This window comes from Monodon monoceros, unplaced genomic scaffold (assembly GCF_005190385.1).
Source record: "Monodon monoceros isolate NGI ecotype Baffin Bay Population unplaced genomic scaffold, NGI_Narwhal_1 Super_Scaffold_19, whole genome shotgun sequence".
Lineage (NCBI taxonomy): Eukaryota > Metazoa > Chordata > Mammalia > Artiodactyla > Monodontidae > Monodon > Monodon monoceros.
In genome coordinates, this window is record NW_021703775.1 from 13,844,631 (window position 1) to 13,867,637 (window position 23,007).

The window sequence follows — 23,007 nt, forward strand, 5'->3', positions numbered from 1 at the left end:
TCGGTGTCTGCTGCCTGGCAACAGAGTCAAGTCCACTGAGTCTAAGTCCCTGGGTGGGCAGGGGACACTCAAGGTCCCTCTGCCCACCTTCCGGATGGACAGCAGTGTCCTCCAGGAGCCCCAGTGACTGCATAGTGCATCCAGTTGACGTAGCCCTTTCATGGCCATCATTTCCTTGAACCCTCCTCACCCATGGACATTTCTATCCACGTCTCATGAGGAAAGCAAAGCTTGGAGAAGGCAAGTGCCCGAGCTGACAGAGCTCATGAGTGGCTGCGCTGAGACAGACCCGCGTCACTGCTAGACCCCCTCACCTTGGGAGAACAGAGGGCAGTGATGGTCTAGATTCAGGAGCGCTTGTTTCACGGGGCTGGCTGAGCCTAGGTCCTGCCCGGCCCCACCCAGCTGTGTGGCACTGAGTGACTTCACCCCCCTGGGTCCCAGCCTCCTCATCTAGCTCCCATGGTTAGTGACGTGGATCTCAGGAGGTCACTGCAAAACTCAAGAGGATAAGAGGCATGAGAAGGCTCTGCAACCCGAAAAGCACTGTGAAGAGGAACCAGGTCACCAGTGGCCTGGTCACCTAGGTTCTCTGAACCTCAGTGCTGTCAACTGAAAACAGGGCTACTGGCCCTCACTTTGCGGGGCTGGGGGGAGGAGTAGGCAAACTCGCAGAGATGGGGTTCTGACACTGTGGTTGAGGTTATGATGACATCGGTCAGCCCCATTGGGAAGAAAACCACTCTGTCAAAAATCAGGGTCAACTTTCCAGGCATGAGCCTTCCAGGGAGGACCCTACTGTCCTCTCAGATGAGAGGCCCCAATGTCCTCCTCCGTTTCAGGGAGAGCACCCCTTCTTCCAGGGCAGGTAGGGGATGTCTGGACAGGACTGACTGAACTGGTGAGGAGAAACGCTCTTCCCGGCAAGGCCCTGCCCTGCCTTGGATGTAGCGTGTGGATGAAGTACTCGGTGCTGTGGCAGCCACTGTGCAGTCATGAGGTAAAGACCAAGAAAGAAGCCCGAAGCCTTAGCATCACCAGAGCCTTGGAGCCAGGGAACAGTCTCCTCACTTCACCTTTCCTAACTGTAAGAAACAGGAGCCCTGTTAGTTTAAGCTGCTGCTAGAGGGGTTTCTGTGATCTGAAATGCAAAGCTTTCAGCACTGATTCAAGGCAACAAGAGCCCAAACTCCCCAAACAGGAGCCTGGGGGAGCCCAGGGGCACTTCCCTGTCTGTGTCCTAAAGCCCCTAGTTCACTCTTCCCTAGAGTCTTTGCCTTCAGCTCAGGAATATTCAGCCCCAGCGTGTGTGGATTTTCGTGGAAGGAACGCTGTGCATTACTCGGCAGCTTCCTCTGTGCCAGGAGCTGGGACACAAAGATGAAAGGGCTGACAGTCTAGCTAGAGAGGTGTACACATTGTGTGACGTAAGGTAACGCAGTATAGAGTTTTAATATCACATAGTTTATCAGGTAACATTTCACCTAAAAATACAACAAAATGAGCTCTAAAATATCACATAATAGAGTATCACATAATATATCATGACTTCATACTGTATCATAGAATGCTCTCCTGAATTAGACTCTACACCCCCCTATGGTAAGGGCAGGGAGGTGGCCATGCTATGGGGCCCTGAGGTGGAGGCTGGGGTAGGGGTCAGGGAGGGCTTCCAGGAGGAGCAGGACTTAGCCAGACAGACAGGGTAGAAGAGCATTCCAGGCAGAAGGGACGGCGTGAGCACAGAGGCCAAAAATAGCCCCTCTGGGCGAGGAGTTCCGCGTTGATGGAGTGTAAATTGGGACACCGGGAGTGACCGGCTGGAGCCAGGTCACTTAGGGGGAGGGGCAGCTGCCCTGTAAGGGAGTCTGGCCTCTATCCTTGGCCTGTGGAGAGCCCCTGAGGGGTCCTGAGCAGGGGGAGTGAGGCAGTCAGACCTGGCTTTCAGCAGAGCTGCTGGGAGGGGCTCAGGTGGGTATGAACTGAGCCAGGGAGCAGCTGGGCGGCAGGGCCAGGCCCCAGGTGGCCGTGAAGTCTGGGCAGAGAACTAAGCACCGTGAAGGCAGGAAAGGCTCCCTGCTTCGCCCTCTAGAAACGTTTATACTAGGAGGTCCGGAAGGCAGGGATTTATACCTTCCCCTAGAACCAGCCTCCGGTCTGCAGGGGCAGGTAGAAACAGGATGACCAGGGCCTGCTGGCGCCCCCTGTGCCAGGCGATCCACTGTGCCAGGGGCAGGGGCTCAAGGCTGGGCAGTGGGAGGGCAGCCCTGCCCTCCATTCTCCTCCCACTGTTCCTCTGGAAGCCCCAGGTCTGGAAAGCAAGTTCCGGTCACTGGTCGGCCCCCACGTCATCACCAGGGGCCTGGGGCCAGCGGCCACACCTCCTTCCCCAGGCCCTCCTCACCTTTGGCTCCACGGGGACCAGCTTCTCAGGCAGCAGACATGGGAGGGAGGACAGAGTTCACGAAACAGTTTCACACCCTTTGTGCCACTGACCCCTGGATAGGTGGGCAGTCAGGCTGGCATCTCCCGGATACGACACTTGAGCAAGGCCACCCAGCTACGCAGGCCCCTGGGCAGAGACGAGAGCAGCCTCAGAGTCCAGACCAGGCAGCTGCCCACCAAGGCCTTAGCAGGGAGGGGGCATCTCGGCCCATGCCCAGCCCTGCAGACGGGGAGATTAATGGCCCTGAAATTGTGATAAACTTATGTATATTTTGTCCTGTCAGAGCTGCCACCTCTCCAACCGAAACTGGGAAGAGAGGAGAAAGGCGTGAAGTACGGCGCCTGAGTAAAGCGCACATGAAACGCCCTCCGAAGCCCGAGCCTCAGCTTGTGAGGACCGGCCACCCGTGGCGATGTGGACGACAGGCTTTTTCCACTGCCGGGGTGAGGGGCAGCCGAGCTTCTGGGTCTCACGGGACAGCGCTGGGGCAGGCAGTGAAAAAGGGGTGCCGCAACTGAGAAAGGAAAGGAGAAGCCCCCAGTCCCCTGCCCCTGCCCCGTGACCCCCCCATGAGGTCACGCCCATGTGACACCTGGGAGGTGTCCCTCTCCCCACCTCCACCTGACAGCCCTGGGCCTGACTCTCAGCTCCCCCTCAGGGGTCCAGGGGGTGTGAGGAAGGTGGCCAGGCCTTGCCCTCCCCTCCCCACCGCCGCCAATGCTGGCCTCCCAGCTGCCAGCCCCGCCCCAGCACAGCCCAAGGGCCCCACTCAGGCCACCCGGTGACTGCTCCCAGGAGGTGCCCAGATTCCAGGCAGACATCTCCCAGAAGTTTCTGGCGGTGGCGGCGGTTCTTAAAAAAGGCTTCCTGTCATACTGCAATCAGCTGAGGTGCCAAGCACTGAGCGTTTCATTAATGCCACTGCTCTCCCAGAGCGTCTCCGTGTTGCCTTCCGATGAGCTGATGGCAGTCTCCGCGCGCTCTCTGCCCCCGACCCTCCCTCGGGTTGACGACTTTCTGTTGCCCTGCCCACACTGTGCCCTCCCGGGCACCTTCTTTCTGCCCCGTCTCCTCCAGCCCGGGTTTTATGACAACAGTCACTTCTAACCGTCTCCCATTTTAAGAGCTTTGAAAAGGAAAAACAGTTCGGCAGCGTCCAGGATACCTAATTAGGTGGCCTTCAGGCACCTTAGAGGAGGAAGAAAAGTCACAACTGGTGCAAGAAGGGGAAGAAACACCATTAAAAGAAAACAAGGGGAAACCAAATAAAGAGCGGAGATAAAGAGTCGGGAGAAAACAGCGGCGCCTGAGAAACACGGATTCCAGCCGCCAACTTTTACGGCGTCCAGCCCTGTTATTCATAAGCGAGTTTCCTCTCTCACAAAGGACCTTTTGCACGGTTTTCCCTGCTGCCTCCAAACCAGCTGCTTGTGCTGTTGTATCCTGAGTGATGATGAGGCTCTGAAAGGGTTTTTTGGGAACAGATGGCCAGGGGAGAGCTGGGGAATGTGCCAGCAGAGCGCTGGGCGGGCTGCCAGGGCCTGCGGTGACTGAGCGCTTGGGCTTCCAGCTCGCGTGCTTTCCCTGCCCTCTGCCCTCCGTGGCGCCAGCAGGCCTTCCCAGCGAGCGCTCGGAACATCTGGAGTCTGGGGCTGCCAGGAGGGGGGGCCGCGGCGGCCGGGCGGGGGACCCTCTGTTCCAGCGGAGCTCCCAGGGCCTCGCCACCAGGCCTGCCTTGTGGAACAGCTAATCAAAACCACAGCGCCCGAATGGGAACCAGGCGCGCTCCCAGCTGCAGCCAGAGGCCGCCAGGGCGACTTCACCCCGTGTCAGGCCTCGCTGGCGGCGGCACTGGGGGCGGGGGGCTGCTGACACCCCCCCCCCACCGGCCCGGCCCACCCCTTGCCACCCCCAGCGGTCTGTGGGCTCCCCGCGGCTCAATGGAGCCTGCAAGCGCCGCAGCCCGGCTGCTTACATAAGAGCTGCTGCTCCTGACAAGGCCCTGCACCCGCATTTGTTGGGGGTCTCCGGGCTCAGGCCACCCTGCTGGGCGGTATGTGAGCTTCAGGGCCCGGGCGCAGCTGAAGAGCTCGGAGTTTGGAACCAAAGAGACACGTGCTCAAAGCAGCTCCACCACTTCCTCGCTGCATGGCCTTGGGCAAGCTACTGCCCTTCTCTTGGCCTCAGTTTCCCCTCCGTGCAATGGGGAAGTGGTGCTAACTTGTGGGGTCAGCATAAAGGGTAGAGAGAAAGTATGGGAGGTGCTCGGCACGCAATGGGCACTCCCCACTCGGTCAGCGCGATTGTTGGTGAGAGTCTGTTTATTAGCATTATTACCACGTACAACCACACGTTATGCATGTTCTTTGGTATGAATCCGTGAACTTTGAAAGCCCAGGGATTTCTGGGCTGGCTAGGTGCTCGCCCCCCTTTAAGGATGCAGGGCCAGGGGGTTTGCCCCGAATGCTGGACAAACAGGAGTCCCCCATTCAGAATTATTTGCCCTTATCTGCCCTTTGTCTGGTCATTCATCCATTCCAGGCACTGCCCTTTCCTGAGATGATCCTTCCTGGGATTCCATATGAAGTCGTTACCTTGTGGCTGTAAATTCCTGAGATTTCCCTTCTGGCACTGAGAAAAGGCCAGCCCTTTCTCATACTGGATCTCCTTTAATCCTTCCAGCTAGGTGGCGAGGAAGGTTTATAAGCTCACACTTCACACACGAGAACGGGGGATCAGAGAAGTTAGATAACACACCCAAGGTCACATGGGTAGGAAGTACCAGTGCCGTGATTCAAACCCAGGTCTCCAGCGCCAAAGCCCACACTTCCCCTACTTCATGGTCTTGCCAAGGGTCTCCCTGTTGTATGTGCCTTAAAGTTAAATGACAGCACCAGAGAGAACTGAAAGGAACTGTAGGGTTCTCTCAACTCAACACCCACCTATAGCATCCTGGACCACTGAGCCTCTGAAGGGGTTTCCAGAGGGGCACACTGGCTCAAAGAGGTGCCCTGGAGGTTAGAGCATCAGAGGGGACTTTTCACGTCTCTGACTTTCTGAGCAGGAGAGGGTGGTTCTTTCTCACTGTCCGAGACCCCAAGTTTTCATTCATACACAGCATGGTGGGGAGAAGGGTGGGGTCTGTGAGTGTGTGTCAGTGGGGGAGAGGAGGAAGAGGTGAAGACAGTGTGAAAGGAGAGGGGAAAGCAGTGCCCCAGTCTCTCCCCCACCTCAGGACCACCCGGCGAACAGCAGAGGGCCAAGTTCTGTGTTCCAAGGAAGCCAGCTCCAAGCTAACCTGGGGGGCTCCCCAGCCCACGACCCCTCCATCCCAGTCCCTGCCAGCCGTGTGGACTAACGGTGTCAACTGAGAGAGGAGAAACGGCAGCTGAGAGAACACTCTGTGTTAGAACAAACAGCTGGCGACAAACGTCTATGTAATTGGAATGCCAGAAAAAATAAATTGCATCCATTTTTATGACGAGAAGGGAATTTGATGGTGGTTTCCCACCCACCCCCCTTCTTTCCCAGCATAGACGGTCTCCATGGGCTTTGAAAGCACATGGTATTTAACTCAGTAACATGGCTTGGAGGATGTGGAAACAGGACCTCCTCTCACCACCCCATTTCCATGCGGGGGGCGGGACAGGGAAGTGATAGGAGCCCCGGGCACCTCTCCTACTGACCAGTTCCTCCGGCCTCTGAGCCTCAGATTCATTGTTCCTGGGACAACGTCAGGATCCACCTTGAAGGGGTGGCGGGAGGAGTCAACGGGGTGATATGTCAGAAGTACTAAGCACCCAGCACCACGCCTGGCGTGGGATCCAGGCTCTAAGAACGTCGGTAGTATCAGTATTCTCCGGGTGCACTGCACTGGGGTCCCAACAGTTTCTGTGAGCAACTTTCAGATCTGTGTGAAATGCCCGTGATGGGCAGAGGGGAAGGGAGAGTAAACGCCTGTTGTCATTTAGACAGAAAAAGGAGCTGAGGTGACCTCAGTTCGGACAGTCTGACCAGAAGGGGCCTTAGAAATCACTTCTGGGGTCAACTCACCTTACAGAAGTGGAGACCAAAGCCCCAGTGGGGGTGACTGTGTACGTGGCAGGTGGGGACAGAGACAGGACAGTGTCCCTCAATGGGGACTCTGGGGATGCAGGAGACCCTGCACACGAGGGGCTGGATCCAGCCAGAGCCGGTGTTGGAGACTCTGCCTCACATACTCTGGGGCTCCGGAACAGACCACAGAAAGAGCAGGTGCCACCAGGTCCTGTCCGAGGCCTGGTTTCAACCACCCAGACAGAACCCTCTCGGCTCCCACTGACCCCCCAACCCAAAACCAATGTGCTACCTCAGCTGGCCCCCAGCACCAAAAGTACAGAAGTCTGCACCCAAGATGTTCTTCCCAACAGGGGTCCGGCTACCCTCGAACCTGCCATCACCACGAAAGGCCTCCCCTACCCAGAAAGCAGCAGGAAGAGAGAAGATACGGTCGAGCTATGCCAGCCTCACTGGCTCCTCTGGCACTGGACCACCCACAGGGTGAGAAGCAGCCTCTGGCCTTGCAGAGCCAGCCTTCCCTGCCCAGCTGGCACACACGGCTACAGTCCCAGCCCCGGGGTCACCAATCGGTACCCAGGTGTCTGGTAGGGCCCTTAGCTCAGCGCACCATGATGGACTTATCTCTCCCCCCAACCCCACCCCCGCCAACCTGGGGCCTGTGAGAAACCTGGGGGCAGGAACTTACTGGCCATTTATCGCCAGGGCCTAAGCTATGCCATCAGTGTTAGTAAGTGCTGCCGCTGTTAGTATTATTATTATTATTATTCACTGGAAGGCAGTGCCCTAGACTGTGGGAGACCGCTCGTCTCCTATCCCGCAGGCCCGGCAATGCCCACCCTGCCCAGGTGTGGAACAGTTCTGCTTCTCGTCCTTCTCTCCTCCTCAGAAGCTCCCAGGAGTTGCTGCTTTAAAAACAGGAGCTGCGGAAACATGGCCCAGAGCCAGGTGCTTACCGTGCATTATCTCCGGCTGCAACCGGAGCTTGAGCTGCGATCTGCCGAGCCCTTCCACTCCTCCCACCTGTTTCTCCGCTTGGCAGCCTCCGACGAGCCTCTCTGCAAGACCAGGGCTTCCAAACGGACCCTGGACCCTCAAAGTCACCTCCTGTGAGGTCCAGATATAGAGGACTCACCCGTCAAGGGATATGGGTCCCCACCCCGAGCAAGGAAGGGCTGAGACGGGCAAAAGGATGTGCCTGAGGCCTAGAGGGTAAGGAAAGATTGCTTTAAATCCCATTCTTAACACAGGTCTGGAGGGACAAGGCAGCTCATCAGGGAACACTGAGTACAGTCTGTCAAGGCGGTGTTCTGGAACAGGGTCGCCCAGCCTCTGGGGCACATGAACTGTGAGAGAGCCGCGCTCCGTGGGACAGCTCAGATCGCCATCAGTGGCATTGGTGATGACCATTTATGAAAGACTTCCTTTCAGCTGGTCACTGACATCAGCATCATTTTCTAGTTTCTTCCTTTCTTTATCCTTCATTAGAATGTAAGCCTGACTCACTCCCATCCCCAAACCCTCAGGCTGCCCTGAATGGCTGCAGGGGGAGGGGCAACAGGGGCGTGATTTGAGCCTCACATCCACCTGCCCTGTCCACAGGGACTAGGGAGGGTCAAGCCCGCCCCATCGCAAATACCCATCACAGGGCCCATGTGCTGAGGATGGGATTCCCCAACACGGAGCTCACTGCCACTGCTCGATAAACACTGAACGAATGAATGTATGAACAAATGAAGGGATGCGTCTCCAGGGACACCAGCTCCCTTGGTTCTGGTTAACAAAAGGATGGCCTATCCCAGGCACTCAGGGCCACTGGGCGGGTCACTGAAGTCCATCCCTGAGGGCATCCCTGAAACTCACCTACCTGCATAGTGACAGACGCAGGAAGGCACACACACCAGGAGTGGGGTGGTGCTGTGATCTGCCAATCTACCAGGGCAGTTACAGGGCCCAAGAGGCCTCAGATGCCCCAGCAGCCCCAAGACCCTGTCCCATCCCTCCCTCTAAGTCCTCTGGGCAATGGTGGCTGTCCAGGCATGGTCCTCAGGAGATGGCAGCCTCAGGACAGCCTGCTGGGCAGGAGGGGCTGCAGGATGCAAGGGGCCCCTCACTCAGAGGTGAGGCAGGACCTCTGCTTGTAGAGTCAGACTAGAAAGGGCCTTGGAAATCTCTGATGTTTCCACCATCCCCGTTTATTGAGGAGAAAACTGAGGCAAGAAGAGGTAAAGAAATGGGTCCAAAATGATACAGCTAGTAGGTGGTGAGCCAGGCCTTGAACTCAGGGCTGTTTGATGCTCTTACCCACAATCTAACACCTCAGTCTCCCAATCTGGACAATGGGGAGGCTGGACCAGATAGTCTCTAAGGTGTCTTAGATTTGATGTGATTTCAGGGGAAGCCAAAAGCTCGTCTCTGCTCGGCATCGTCACCCCACCACCCCCCTTCTTCCCTCACCTCCCAAGCATCTAGTTTCCTCCCCAGCCCAGGGCACTTGCTCCAATCAAAGAACAGGGAAGGAGGGGGGCCCAGCACTCTGGCCTTTGGTGGCTGACGGGAGGACTTGGGGAGGGGGGGATGAGGGGCAGAGATGGGGGAAATGGCGCCTGCCCATCCTGCCCATCCACACCTCCGACCGACCACCACCGAATGCCAGGGGAAGTTCACCGAGAGTTTACAACCCTCCTTTGTCACAGAGCGCTGCATGGAGCCATCAATCACGCCCTTAATTTACCCGTGTCACTTTCCAGAGGAAAGCCGCCCTGCGAGCAGCCAGTGGCGCTTCCTCTCTCACCCACTTGATGAAGATTTCATCTAATTGGTCCACATTAAATCACTCCCAGGATCGCAACGTGCCATCACCGCAGCAGCGGCAGTGGCTGGCGGTGGGGACATGCCGGGGCCCTCCCTGCTGTGGGCAGGAGAGTCCACAGAGGGCCTCCCTGGCTGGAAGCCTCTTGAAGGGGCCCCTGGGAAACCTGGAGAACCCAGAGAGGGGGCCTCCTTGAAAGGGGGGCTGGGGGAGGAATGTCAGGGATGCAGGGAGGGGCCGGCCAGGAAGGAAAGAGGAGGTGGTAGGAAGGAATGAATGGAGGATGCCAGAGCCACTTGGCTACCCACCCCGACTCCCCATCCCTGGATGCCCAGGAGAGTCAGGCATCTCTAACCCCTTTAACCTCTTCATGGATGCAGACTGGGTCCCACCCTCTGTCTCTCTCCCTCTAGCCTCGTGGGCACAGAGATCCAGAGGGTTACCATAAGCCTTGCTCTGCACAGCCTGGCAATGACCCCCAACTGGAAATGCTGGAAGCCTAGGCCATCTGGGAAGCATAGCTGTGCCCGACACCTTTCCTCCTGCCCATATTTCTCCAAACACATCAGGCTTTGTACAGGCTGTTCCCTCTGCCTCAGATATTGTTCCTGCTTCATCTGCCAGGTGACCTGGTTGTCCAGCTCAAACACCACTTACACCAAGATGACCTTTCAAACTCCCTTGGGCAGGAGAGGTAACCTGTCCCTTCTCTGCCTGGCTTTCCCCTGCCCCAGCACAGGCCTCCGGGGCCTCCTTTACTACCCTCTTCTGCCCTTATCCACAGGCAAGAGGGTCTCTGAGCATCCTGTGAGCTGCAGGGGTGCTGCGACCATATGTTTATCATTTTTATACCCCTGCCCGGCAAGCGTGGCACATGGCTGGGGCTCAGTAAATCTCTTCAGAATGAATGAATGAATGAATGAATGAATATCACGTGCCTTAATGCGTGGCCTCAGGTAACCCACAGGCCAAGTCACATTACCAAAACACACCAAAGGGCTCTCCTGGGCTGTTACCAGTTCAGGAGATCTCACCCTGATATGACATCCATCAGGGGTCGCATGGGGGAATCATCCTAAGAGCATGTAAGGCCAGAAAGAGCTTCAGAGATAAGCTGTCCTCCTCATTTAAGTGATGAACAAACGCAGGCCCAGGGTGACTGTCCCAGGTACCCAGCAGCCCCATTCCCAGGAATAGAGTCACACACAATCCCAGGGGTCTGAGGAGCCCTGAAGCTGGCACGAACCCCAGCAAAGCTCCTAAGGGCCGAGCTCACCGGTCCCTCTGGAAGCCTGGGGGAGTGAGGGGCTCCCCAAGCTCCTGTCCCCACCTCTCTGTCTTCCCAGGAGGCTGCTGCCTGCGTGGCTGGCACGTACCTTGCGTTTCTTGGCACGGCCCTCGGCCTGCAGGGTGCGGGTGCAGCGCTGCACACACTCGGAGAAGCTGAGGTTGCTATGGTCGGCGCTGTAGTCGAGGTCGGCCAGCCGCGCCAGGGACAGGATGTAGTTACAGGCGATCCTCAGGATGGCCAGCTTGGACAGCTTCTGCCCATATGAGTAACATGGCACCTGGAGGGTGAGAAGGCGTCAGGAGGGGCTGCCAGGGTCTCTGCTGAGAACGGCCTGGGGGCACCTCAGCCAGGCAGGTGTAGGGCCCCTCACACTGACATCTGCACCGCCGGACAGGGGACTGCAGGGCGGCAGAGGTGGCCCGTCTAGTCCCTCAACCCGGATTTTATTCCCTGTTCTAAGCACCCGCTGTTTCCACACTCACAACCTTGGGAGGCATCCACATTCCCACGTCACAGGGGAAGAAACCGAGACTTAGCTCTTGCCCGAACGTCAGTGCGCACGAAACACAGTGAGTTCTCCCAGGACAGAGCTCCACCCCCCTCCCTCCCTGAGAAGGAATCTCTCAGAGAGAACCGATGTTTTTTGGCTCTGAGCGTCTATTTACTCATTCAGTGGCAATTGTCTTGCTGGGCACTTGGGGTCCGACCACAGATAATAACTCGGGTCTGCCATCAGAGAACTTCCACTCAAGAGTGATGTTATAACATCAGAGCAGAGTTAGGTGCCCGGGACCCTGGGAACAGACCAGAAGCAAAGTGTCAGTGCTCAGCTGGGGGGCCCACACATGATTGGCTTTCTTTTGCTTTTCTCTTTTTCTTTCCACCCTCTGGACCTGGGGCGCTGCTGGGCATTGCAACAGGACAGTCCCAACCAGACTTGACAGCCTTGACGTTCATCACCGACTAGACACTCACTAATGGCACAGGGATTTGTATGCGTGAAGCGATGGAGTCTCTAACATTGTCCACCAACGCTCCTGCTGCTTGAGCAAAAAGCTACAAAGACTGCAGCAGAGTTCTGTGTCGTAACACGGAGACATCACCACAAAGTCCACCCGACAGGTGCTAACCAATACAGCTGCTCTGATGCGTCGTTCACCTAAATGGCCCAAACGTGCACTGCAACCAAGGCTGCGGTATCCTCCTCTCTATGGCTCTCCAGGATCTACACGCAGCATCCATCCCCACCACGGATACCTGGTACTAACCCTCAGGCCACAGAGAGTGGGGTGCCTTGCAGGGACCACTCAACAAGCACGCCGGGCACTGTTCTGAACCAGTGGTTCTCAACCAGGGACAATGTTGTCCCTACGGGGCAGCTGGCAATGTCTGCAGATACTCTTGATCGTCACCACCGGGGAGCAGGCGGGGAGGGGCTACTGGCCTGTAGTGGGCAAAGGCCAGGGATGCTGCTAAACATCCTACAATGCTCAGGATCCTACGATGCCTCCACAACAAAGAATGACTCAGCCCAAAACGCCAGCAGCGCTGTGGTCGAGAAAGCATAATCAAGAGAGCCGCTTCAGATGAGGACCCTAAACGCGTCAACATCTTGATCTCACGTTAAAGCTCACTTCGTCCAGCAGCTTTCCCTGACCTCCCACCCAACCCTACCCCGGGGACTAGGGCTGCCTCCCCTTGATGGTGCTCTAATAGCCCGCCATCTGTCCTTAACTCCTGAACACTGGGACTCATTTAATGGTCAGTCTCTGTGTGAGCTGTCAGGGGAAGGCCTCTGTATGCAGAGCCTAGCCCTGGTCCTGCCCATCACCGGCCTCCAAAGGGTTTGTTGACTGAGGGAATGAATGAACAAATGAAGGCTCTCCCTCCATATCTATCAGGTGACTCCAGAAGGTTTAGAACTGGGTTCAAAAACCGTTCTCTCTCTCTCTCTCTCTCTCTCTCTCTCTCTCTCTCTTTTTCTTTTTGGCCACACCACTCAGCTTGTAGGATCTTAGTTCCCGGACCTGAGATTGAACCCGCGCCCCCTACAGTGGAAGCATGGAGTCCTAACCACTGGACCGCCAGGGAATTCCCAAAATTCTCTGAGGATAAAGATTTAGTTATTTGGTGCAGAGGTGAAGCTCATACACCTTTTGGTCACCTGGGCTAACTCCTGGCTCTAGCTACAAACCCTGGGCAGAGACATAACCGTTCTGAGCCTTGGTGTCCTTGTCATATTGCTAACAGGACTGACCACAAAGCGTGGTAAGGACTAAAGGAGATGGCATATGCGCCGCACATAGTAAGGCCTGATACAAGTCAGTGACATTATTATGGTGGGTGTTGCAGAGGGTCTCTAAAGAGGGTCTCCAGAGAGGGTGAGAAGCAGGAGATCTGGAGGCAGGACATACTGCCTGCTCATCCCCCACCCCCTGGGGGTCCTGAGACCGCAGGCCCAAGGTGAGGTTTGCTGTCACCTTTCAAAAATCCTCTAGCACACATATATATGGAATTTAAGAAAAAAAATGTCGTGAAGAACCTAGGGGTAAGACAGGAATAAAGACACAGACCTACTAGAGAATGGACTTGAGGATATGGGGAGGGGAAAGGGTAAGCTGTGACAAAGCGAGAGAGAGGCATGGACATATATACACTACCAAACGTAAGGTAGATAGCTAGTGGGAAGCAGCCGCATAGCACAGGGAGATCAGCTCGGTGCTTTGTGACCGCCTGGAGGGGTGGGATAGGGAGGGTGGGAGGGAGGGAGACGCAAGAGGGAAGAGAGATGGGAACATATGTATATGTATAACTGATTCACTTTGTTATAAAGCAGAAACTAACACACCATTGTAAAGCAATTATACTCCAATAAAGATGTTAAAAAAAAAAAAATCCTCTAGCAGCCAAGGAGTTGCCCTTCACCAGGCCAGGAAACGCAGGGAGGGGCAGGGAGGTGACACAGGGACCACCAACTCCTGTGCATTCCCCTTCCCCCTCCCAGTCCTGGCCACAGCTCCAAACCCATCTGAGAAAAGCCTGCAGAACAATGCACGTTGCCTGTTCTCATCCAGAGTCCAGAGAATCCTGCTTTATCAGCCTGAACAAATGAACAAGGTCTGTGGCACAGAAAGGTTCCCTGGGGCAGGGGCATGGGTCTCAGGGACCAGCCTAGCACCTCTGCCTCCCCTGCACCCAGGGAGGGAGTGCCTGCCTGGTGGAGGCTCTGGACACCGGGCACAGCTCTGTGACACAGGCCCTAGTGTGTTGTTACCCAGAGGCCATGCTGGGAGTTACCCAGCTCTTTGAGCCCTGGGCCCTGAGCAGCTGGGCTTCCCTGCCAGCAGGGAGCAGGGATCTTGGACGGGATCTGCACATGGGGATCCAGGGTCATTGCGGGACCACTGAGCAACAGGTGAGGCCAAGGCCGACCTAGGAGCTCCCCTGCCAAGTTCTGATCCAGTTTTGCCCCAGATTTGTCACTCTGTCCCACTGCTTGTGTCAAAAGTCCAGGTCTAACAAGAAAACCGTCTATTGAGGGGGCTGCCCTTGTGGCGCAGTGGTTAAGAATCTGCCTGCCAATGCAGGGGACACAGGTTCAAGCCCTGGTCCGGGAAGATCCCACTTGCCACGGAGCAACTAAGCCCATGCGCCACAGCTACTGAAGCCTGCACGCCTGGAGTCCATGCTCCGCAGCGGGAGAAACCGCCGCAATGAGAGGCCCGTGCACCGCAGCGAAGAATGGCCCCCGCTCGCCGCAACTAGAGAAAGCCCTACGTCACGCTGCAACGAAGACCCAATGCAGCCAAAAATAAATTAATTAAATAAATTAAGAAGCAACTGTGGAGTTTAAAAAAAAAAACCAACCCATCTATTGAGCTCTGGTTGTTTACCTGGCACCGTGGTCACTATTTACAGGTAGTTTCAGCCCATTGAAACTTCCCCCCAAATAAAGATTGTTACCCCATCTGCACATGAGGAAAGAGAGAGGTGACATATTGGGCCCCAGGTCACTCAGCTAAGACCCGGTTGGAGCCAGAAGCTCGTGTGTTTATCGCCCAAGGAAGGCGGGCTCCCCAAGCTCCCACCAGGGGCTTGGCCACTGGGCTCCCCAAACTCCCACCACCAGCGCTGGTGACGCTGGTGCCCACGGCCCAGGATGCAGAAGGTGGGCCCCCAAAAGCCCAGCTCAGAGGCAACCTGGCCTATGAGGATCTGATTCTAGGAGGTTAAGGTAAGGCAGAAAGAGCTGGTCTGAATCCCAAACATCGGGGTGACTTTGGACAGGTAGCTTCACCTCTCTGAGCCTCAGTTTTCTTAGCTGGAGAGTGGGAATAATGCCTGGGTACCCTGGATGACTGTTGGAACTAGGTCATCCCCTTGCCATTTCTTGTGATCTACTAAGGCCAGGCAGAGGGCTGGGTGTTGTGAATATAATTCATCTTTCAACAGCGCCATGAGGTAGAAATGACGACTTCCATTTTACAGAGAAGCATTTGATGCCCAGGGAGTGTAAGAGCTTCCTGTATCTCTCAGCTGATGAAAGATGAGCTGGGTTTTGAACACACACCTTACTTAGCTGGGCTCTTTCCAATCAGCCAGAAGCAATGGCTTGGGGGTTTGGATGAGCATCTATAGCCTATGGTGGGGAGGTGGGCAGCCCACCCTTCTGAGCAGGGGATGGAGAGTTCTGGACTCCATGGGACCCCAGCCTTGGTGCATTACCTCTCTGAGCATCCACAGCGTGGCCGAGAGCCCAGCCATCCCACCACCTGCCGGAGACCACACAGCAGTCATCTGCTCAGCCTGGGCAGAGGACAGAAGCCAAAGGAGGCAGCAGGGCCGCTCGGCTCCAGCTACTGACAGGCAGCAAATCTTCCTGTAAAGTAAAAGGACCTGCCTCACGCTCACCCCACAAGAATCGTTACGCTTCAGAGAAGCAGGTGAAGTATGGGGATTTTTCACCAGGTCCCACGTGCCCCTAAAAGATTCCATCCCACCTACCCCAAGCTGAACCCTCTCCTGGCTCCAGCAAGTGGGAAAAAGCAGGAAGGGCACTGGCCTGGGATTCTGAGGACCTAGCTCTACTCCGGGCCATCCACATGATCTAAGGTCCGCAACCATAGGGGACCTCAGTTTCCTCCCCAATAAAATGGGCATCAGAATACCTGCTACCTCAGAATGGAATCGCCATGGGCAGATAGATGTAGGGAGGCGCTACAGAGAAGCAAAGCCAGGAACCAACCAGCCAATGCAGGGGAGGCCTGGAAGCCCTCCACCCTCTTGCCTCTGTGCCAACTCCTACCCCACCCTTCAGACCCAGCCCAAGACGCCCACCGAGACTCCTGGACCCACACAGCTCCAACATTACTGCATCCCCGGCACACAGCCGAGCACTTAATCCCATTTGAAATTCTTCTCTAATCGGCTCACGTCAGTGAGTGCTGGCTCCCTGGGATGAAGCCGCTCTACACAGGCTGTTTAAGGTCCTTGTCAAGTTCTATTTAAACAAAATCCCAACCTGCTACACAGCAACGAGGCTGGACACTGAGAACCTGGGTCTGAGTAGTTAAGAGCCATGGCCCAGGGCCAGAAAGGACAAATCCTGGTCACTCGCTCCACCTCTGTAAGCATCCCCATCTGTGAAATGGGAAGGCGGCACGACAACAGGGCCAGGTAAGGCACTTCACCCCGTGCAATGAGGCTCAACAAGCTACTGTCGTGGTGACTGTGGATGCGAGGGGGCAGGAGAGAGGCTTTTATCACCCCTCTCCCATCTGGATGCAAGCAGGTCCGTCCCCCATTCCCTGAGGAAGGGGGTACAGGTTGCAGTGGGGCCATGGGCCCCTGGCATCCTATGGCGTCTGAGACTGAGGGAGGTGCTGGGCTGGGGGGTGCCATCCTCATGCCCCCTCCTGGGCCACCCTGAGTTCACTTGCTGAGGATTCCCTGGGACACTCCAGGGGCAGCAGAGGAGGGGGCCACTGGTTTGGCACTTCAGCAAGTCCTGAGGGCTCCTCCTTGCTGCCCCAGGCCTCTGCCTGGCTAGGCTGCCATTCCTCCATCAATGCTGAGGGGCTTTATGCTTCTCGGGGAGAGAGGAAATCTGCACAGATCTGCACACACACCAGATGCCCCGAGGGTGAGCACAGCCTGTGAACCAGAAGGTTCTGCGGGGGAGGCCGAGGCCCACAGCTCTGGCCCCTCCCCTCACCCACCCAGCAAGGCCAGGCTTTCCCTTGGACCCTCTCCCACCCGGCCCGGAGCGGCCCTGCACATGGGCCAGGCCCAGCTATGCACACATGGCCTTCACGTGAGGCGGCGGGGAGGGCCCCGAGCAGCTGGGCTGGTGGCACGTGCTGCGGCCTGACCATCTGCCCCGCATACGCACCCCCTGGCCCCGCTGCCGGGGGCCTCCCTCTCCCCCACCTGCACTTCTCATGGCCAAGCGGCCCCCCACCCCATTCCCTTCCTGGTTGAGAGCATGATGGGTTGGACAACACAGAAGACTGTCTGGCTTCCCCCTGCTCGGGGTGGACAGCTCCGGGGTGGTCACCAGGCTGAAGAGCGGGGCCGTCAGGAGCCTGGGCCCTGGAGCGACTCGCTGACTCCGATTCGAATCCAGGCTCTGCAATGACAGTGGCACACAGCCACGCAGGCTGTGACTGCACCACGCCCGGGAGGGCGCCGGCACCCCAAAGCCTAGTGAATGGCAGGCCGGGGAGGCGTGCAGTGCAAAACCCAGGAGGCCTCATGCGGTGGCCAAAGGCTGCGAGATCGCCACCAACTTACAGAAGTTCCCTGAACCTCGGCCTCACCATCCGTGAAACAGGGGTGGGAGTGAGGGCGGGGGGATGGGCGGGTGGAAACAATACCTCCTTCATTAAGTGAACTAATACGTGTAACACGCTTAGCGCACGACCCAGTACAAAGGAAGAATCTGATAAATGGCAGTTTCTATGATTCTTACTAAAATGGTTACAGAATTCTTATTTCTACATCTGTCAAGGCCTTTGCCCAGCCCTGAGGACGTTGCAGACGTCTGAGAAATGTTCATTCCTCCTATGGCCCCCATTCCTTTCTTCATTCGCTCTCTGCAGAGAAGCGGTGTACGAGATAAGCGTTATCACCATTTTCCAACTTTAGCAACTGAGGCTCAGAGAGGGAAAGTGACTTGTCCACAGTCACACAGAACGCACACAGCAGAGGTATAACTCAAACTCCAGCCTCCGGACTCCCCGCCCAGTGCTCTTTTCACCGTACCAGGAAGCTGCTCAGAGAAATGAAGCCCCACACCAGAGCCACAGTCCCAGAACTGACCTCGGTGCTGCAACAGCCATGGCCTCATTTCAGGAAAAACCATTCTTCTTCCTCACCCTCCTTTCCCAGGGTCCATTTCAGACAGTCAAGCCTAAGCCTAGATCCAGAGTCACAGCCTGCCTGTGTGTGAGTGTGTATTCACGTGCGCACTTTCTACAGGGGGGATACTGAGGTCCAGAGGAGGAAGGAGTGCCTCTGAGACACAGGACTTTCCCCATCGGATGGAGGCTGTGATGTGGACATGGTGAGTGTGCCCTAGCGATATTTCTCTCCCTCGCAGACAATAGACCGGTGCCCACCAGCAGCCTTTTTCGGGAAGGGACAGATGGACTGGGCAAGGGGGGGGAACAAACCAGAGCAGGCGCTTCTGATCACACATTTGTGTGTGCTCTTGGGCACTAGTACTGATCGTGTGTATAGGTACAGCTGTTTGTACCTGTGTGTGTGTGTGTGTGCACACTTTCTCCCTGAATTTGTCCCTCTTATATAGAACTTCCGCACAAGAAGGGCAGAAGTGAAAGGAAACCACGATTAACAATCTCATCTCAGAGAGTCAGCCATGTGTACACCCACCTTCCGACTTAACAACACTGCGAGCGCAGGGCCCACAGCGCAGATACAGCTGACATTGTGAGAAGCATTTGGCCAGGCGGGCATTCCAGAAACTTCTGTCACCTTCCCTAACCCACTAGGTGATCTTGGAAGCGTTTCCTTCCTTCTTTCTCCAGGCCCCAGTTTTCCATTCCATTAAATGGAAAGCTAATTCAACCGACAGGATGTTAAGATCAAATAAGATGGAATTTATTACTGAAAGAAGTTAAAGCCACTGGACAAATGAGATGTAGTTGAACACACAGAGACCGTGAATACTTTCTCGGAACTGAAAGAGGCAGCTGGAGGAGTAAAAAGGACGCTGAACTGTCAGTTAAAGGACCTAGGTGCCAGCCCTGACCTTCCTCTCACCAGCTGTGATGCTCTGGGCATGTGGCCTCCCCAATCTGAGAGGGGTTGCCCTAGCTGCAAGGTGAGCAGGTGGACAGTCATCTCTCTGCCATCTCATCCTTCCATGCTGGGTGGTAGGTAGCAGGATGCCCTCCAGGCTGCCACCCTCTGACACAGAGCCACTGCCTGAGGGTGAAAATGAATTCTCCACTGGGCCCACTGCCCAAGGTCCCAACTGTCTATGACAGTTATCTGACTCCTCCACTCCACTCCACCTCACTGACCAATCATCTTACTCAAGCCCAAATGTGACACTTTGGCTCAAAAGTCATAGAAACTCTTTTCCCCAAGAGTTTAATTCCCTTCCCATGGATGGACACAGGCACCTTCCCTGCCCCACCCACAGGAGGAAGAGGAGAGAGTGTGATCCAAAAAGAAGATCATGTTTTCTGAAATCCTTTGTTGTTGGCTAAAGCCCAGAGAGGGTAAGTAACTTTCCTGAAGTCACACAGGAAGTCAGCTGCAGAGCAAGCAAAAATCCTGACCATTCAAACCAGTCACATCCACCCCCCCAGCCCTTCCCCATGCCCTGTGTGGGCTGGGGGCAGGGGGCACTTACCACACCCTTCTTAGATCTCCGCTCTGTGAAAATGCGCAGCCTAGAATCCCGGGGCAGTCTCAATCTTGTCTAAGTGGAATTGTAAAACTGCCACTCCCCACTATGGGTAACTCTTGGACAAATATTCTTTCCCATCGGCCCCAGAAGACAGTGTCTGGTGAGGACAGCCCCCACCTGCCCCAAACTAAGAAGCCCCTAACCCACCCCAGAACTAGTTTCTGAAGATTCGCCGAACCAATCAGTCCCCTCAGCAGACCTGCCTACTTCAGCATGCGGCGGGCGGCGAACGGCAGCAGTGGAGGGGATCTCCTGGAAAGGCCCTCTCCAGCCAATTCCTGAGGCCGCCCCTGCAGAGGGGGCTCAGGCTTGTACCCCGGGTCCTTAAGGGACACCAGGAGCGAGGGGTGCAGAGCGCAGAAGCAACCTGAGTTCAGGGGCATCCCTGCTGGGAGGTGGGGGCTGAGGAGGTGCTGACAGGTTCCCGCGGAATGCGGGACCCTTATGTTCTGGCAAAACCAGGACCACCCCTCCGCAGCATTCCGGGCCTCCAAGACCACGCCAAATTGCCGGAAGGGTAAGGGTCTTCCCCCTTTCCCCGCCGGAGACGGATTCCCACATTGCCCCTCTCCACTCCCCACCGCGCCCAAGGGACCCCGGGAGACAAATATTCGCTGCCATAAAAGTGAACTATGAGGGGTGAAGTCAGACGCGTAGACAGGGGCACCCCAGGGGGGATGCGGGTGGCTGTAACCAGGGCGTGCCCGAGCCAGAGATCTCGAACCTTCACCCCGACTTTGCAGACTAAGAGCCGTACCAACGCTGTGGCAAAGGTCACTGCCCCAGGAGGACCCAAACCTGTCTGGGCCCTGGGGCCGACCGGGCGGGGACAACTTGCCGCTTACCCACGCCCTCATCCTCCCTAAAGTCCCCCAGCCACTTACCCACCCACTCCCGCAGTCATACCCGGGCGCAGTGAGGGTGTGTGGCTGGGAGCCGGTACCTGCTTCCTGAGCGCCTCGAAGGCTGCGCTGATGGTGTGCACCCTCGTCCGCTCCCTGGCGTTCGCCAGGAGCCTCCGGGTCTGCTGCAGGGCTTTGATCTCGGAGGAGGCGGCGGTAGCTTCGCCTGGCCGTTTCCTAGGCGACGCGGAGGAATCCGGGTGGTTATTGTAAATTACGTGTGAAATTGACGAGTAAGAACTTTCCCCAGGGCGCGTGGGGGGGGCCGGGCGCACTGAGGGCTCCGGGGGAGCAGGGGCCGCCGACGGCGTGGGGCGTGCTGGCGGTGCGCACAGCAAGATGCGGGGACGTAGGCCGGGCTCCCGGAAAGGCTGTGCCTCGGGACCCCCAGGTACCTGGCCCTGGGGCGCTGGAGGCGGCGGCGGTGGCGGCGGCGTGGGGAGTCCCGGCCCCACTGCGCCCAGGGCGAAGCCGCGTTTCCGCGCGTCCAAGACCTCCGGAGCCCGGGCGCCCCCGCGCTCCCCGGCCGTGTCCGCGCCCCCACCTGAGGGAACGGCCGGCGCCACCCGGGCTGGCACCGGGGCCGGGACCGGCTGCAGCCGCTGGGTCCTGTGCCGCAGCCCGTCGGTGGCGGCGGCGCCGTGCTCGGGCGCTTCCAAGTCCAATCGGAAAGTTTTATAGCCGTTCGCGCGCCGCGCCGGCTCCTTGCCTTTCCTCTTGAGCTTCTTGAGGCCGTTCAGCTCCTTCACACACACGGTCTTCCACGGCCCGTCCTCGAGAACCGGGATGTGCTTCATGGCGCGGGCAGCGCGCAAGGCAGGGGCGTGGGGCTGCCCGGGAAGCGCGCCCGCCGCGCTCGCTCTACACGCTGCGCGCCGGCTCTGCCCGGGCGGCCGCGGCGCTCAGCGCCTCGGAGTCTCCAGCTCTCCCCCTGCTCGCTCCCTCCCTCCCTCCCTCCCTTTCTCCCCCTCGTCCGGGGCAGCTGCGCCGCCGGCTCCGCGAAGCCGCCGGGCTGTCCGTTCCCGGAGCGCTCAGAGTGTCATCTGAAGTCGCTGCCGCCGTGCCAGCATTTCTGGAGAACGCCCGCTGCGCTCCATCTGTGTTTGTTTAGCCTCAGTTTACACAGAAGCCCAATTCGCGAGATCAGTCAGCGCCGCCGCCCGGAGAGGAGGCAGCTCCCGCCGCAGCCTCCCCAGCCCCGGCCGCCCGAGCCGCGAGCGCCTTTAAAGAAACAGGAAGCATTTTTCAAAACAGCTGGGCTGCCGGCCGCCTCCTTTGTCCGCGTCCTCTCCACCTCCCCCCACCCCCATCCCTTCTGCCCAGAACCTGGTCCTCTGACTCTCCCTCCCCGCCCCCTCCTCAAGTCCGGGGCGCTTCTCTTTCCCCAGAGGACAGTCTGCTCCCGAGCACGTGCCTTCTAGGCCCTTCGGCCCTTCCCCAGATCAGAGCCGGGCCTTGTCTCCCTGGCCTTGCTGACCTCTCGGTGACGCAGCGTCGCCTTCCGCACCCAGCACCTCCACGTCCAGCCCTCCACCCCAGCTTGCCAATCGAGAAAGAAACAGAATGGCGACTTCTCCTGGGGGGCGGGGGTGGGGGTAGGTCGACGAGGGAAGGGAAAGGCTCTGGGGTTGCCCGAGACCCTCACTCCCCCTGCACCGCAGCCCCATCCGCTCGGGTCACTTGCTGGAGCAGAGAGACCAGGAGCAGAAGGGCTAACTAAGCGCCAGGCAAACTGAGGCTCTGAAAAGGAATGGGCTTTCCCACGGTCACGCAGCGAGTTAAAGAGGCCGAGCAGCGTGGAAGCTTTGGTTTTAGACGCAGCATCTGGGAGAATCTCAAGTCACCTCACCGCAGGTTGCCCGCTGCGTTGCTGTGGGGAATTCAGCCCCAGGCACATAGGGGGTACCAGTCAAATGGAAGCTTTGGTTATTATTAATAACAGAGGCAGAATAGCTTCTAGAGGCAGATTTCCTGGGTTCCAATGCCAGCTCTGCCACTTACAAACTGAGTGTCGTTGGGCAAGTCACTGAACCTCTCTGTGCCTCCCTTTCCCCATCTGTAGAATGGAAGTAACAATTGTACCTTCTTCCCGAGGTGTTGTGAAGATTAATTGAGCATATATGTGCAAAGCATTCAGAGCTGCCTGGCACAAAGTGAGAGCTTTGCAGGTGCCCACTGTTATTGGCAGGGGACAGAGGTCGACTACCCAGACCTTCGGTCCCAGTGCCATCCTGCTGGAGGTTCTGGGGGAAAATAAAGGGCAAACTAGTGGGCCCTCACCAGAGCCCACCTCCCGGAGGCTGCCCTGAGGACCAGCACACGGTCCTTCACTCTTCGCGGGTCCTTTCTCTGTGGTAGTAAGTTCCTCCTTGGTGGTTGTTGCTTTAAGCAGTTTGAGAGAAGATAGACCCTTGACCCTGGCCTTGGGCTCTGACCTCTGCAGCCACTGGAATCTTTGTCTTTCTGGTTTCAGTCCTTCACTCCCATCCCCAGACCCACCAAACCCGGTGGGGTTTTTCTTGTGAAAATGCAGGGTTCATCAGAGTGCCTTCTCTCCTCTAG

General features: G+C 57.2%; 1 protein-coding gene across 4 annotated transcripts in view; it reads right to left on the reverse strand.

Annotated features, from left to right (window-relative positions):
• Positions 1–21,355, reverse strand: part of ATOH8 (atonal bHLH transcription factor 8) — a 35,772-nt gene extending 14,417 nt beyond the window's left edge. For 2 of the 4 annotated variants that reach the window (XR_003794824.1, XM_029231379.1), the window contains exons 1-2: positions 20,487–21,355; positions 10,691–10,882 (exon numbers count right to left, since the gene is read on the reverse strand). Coding sequence is in view for 3 of the 4 variants with exons in the window: in XM_029231379.1 (XP_029087212.1) it covers positions 10,691–10,882; positions 20,487–21,242 (948 nt within the window). In the remaining variant the exon portion in view is untranslated. Of the gene's footprint in view, positions 1–2,390; positions 2,573–9,677; positions 10,883–20,486 lie in introns of those variants that run through there. The other 2 variants (XM_029231377.1, XM_029231376.1) reach the window with 2 other exon arrangements.
• Between the last annotated feature and the right edge of the window lie 1,652 nt (positions 21,356–23,007).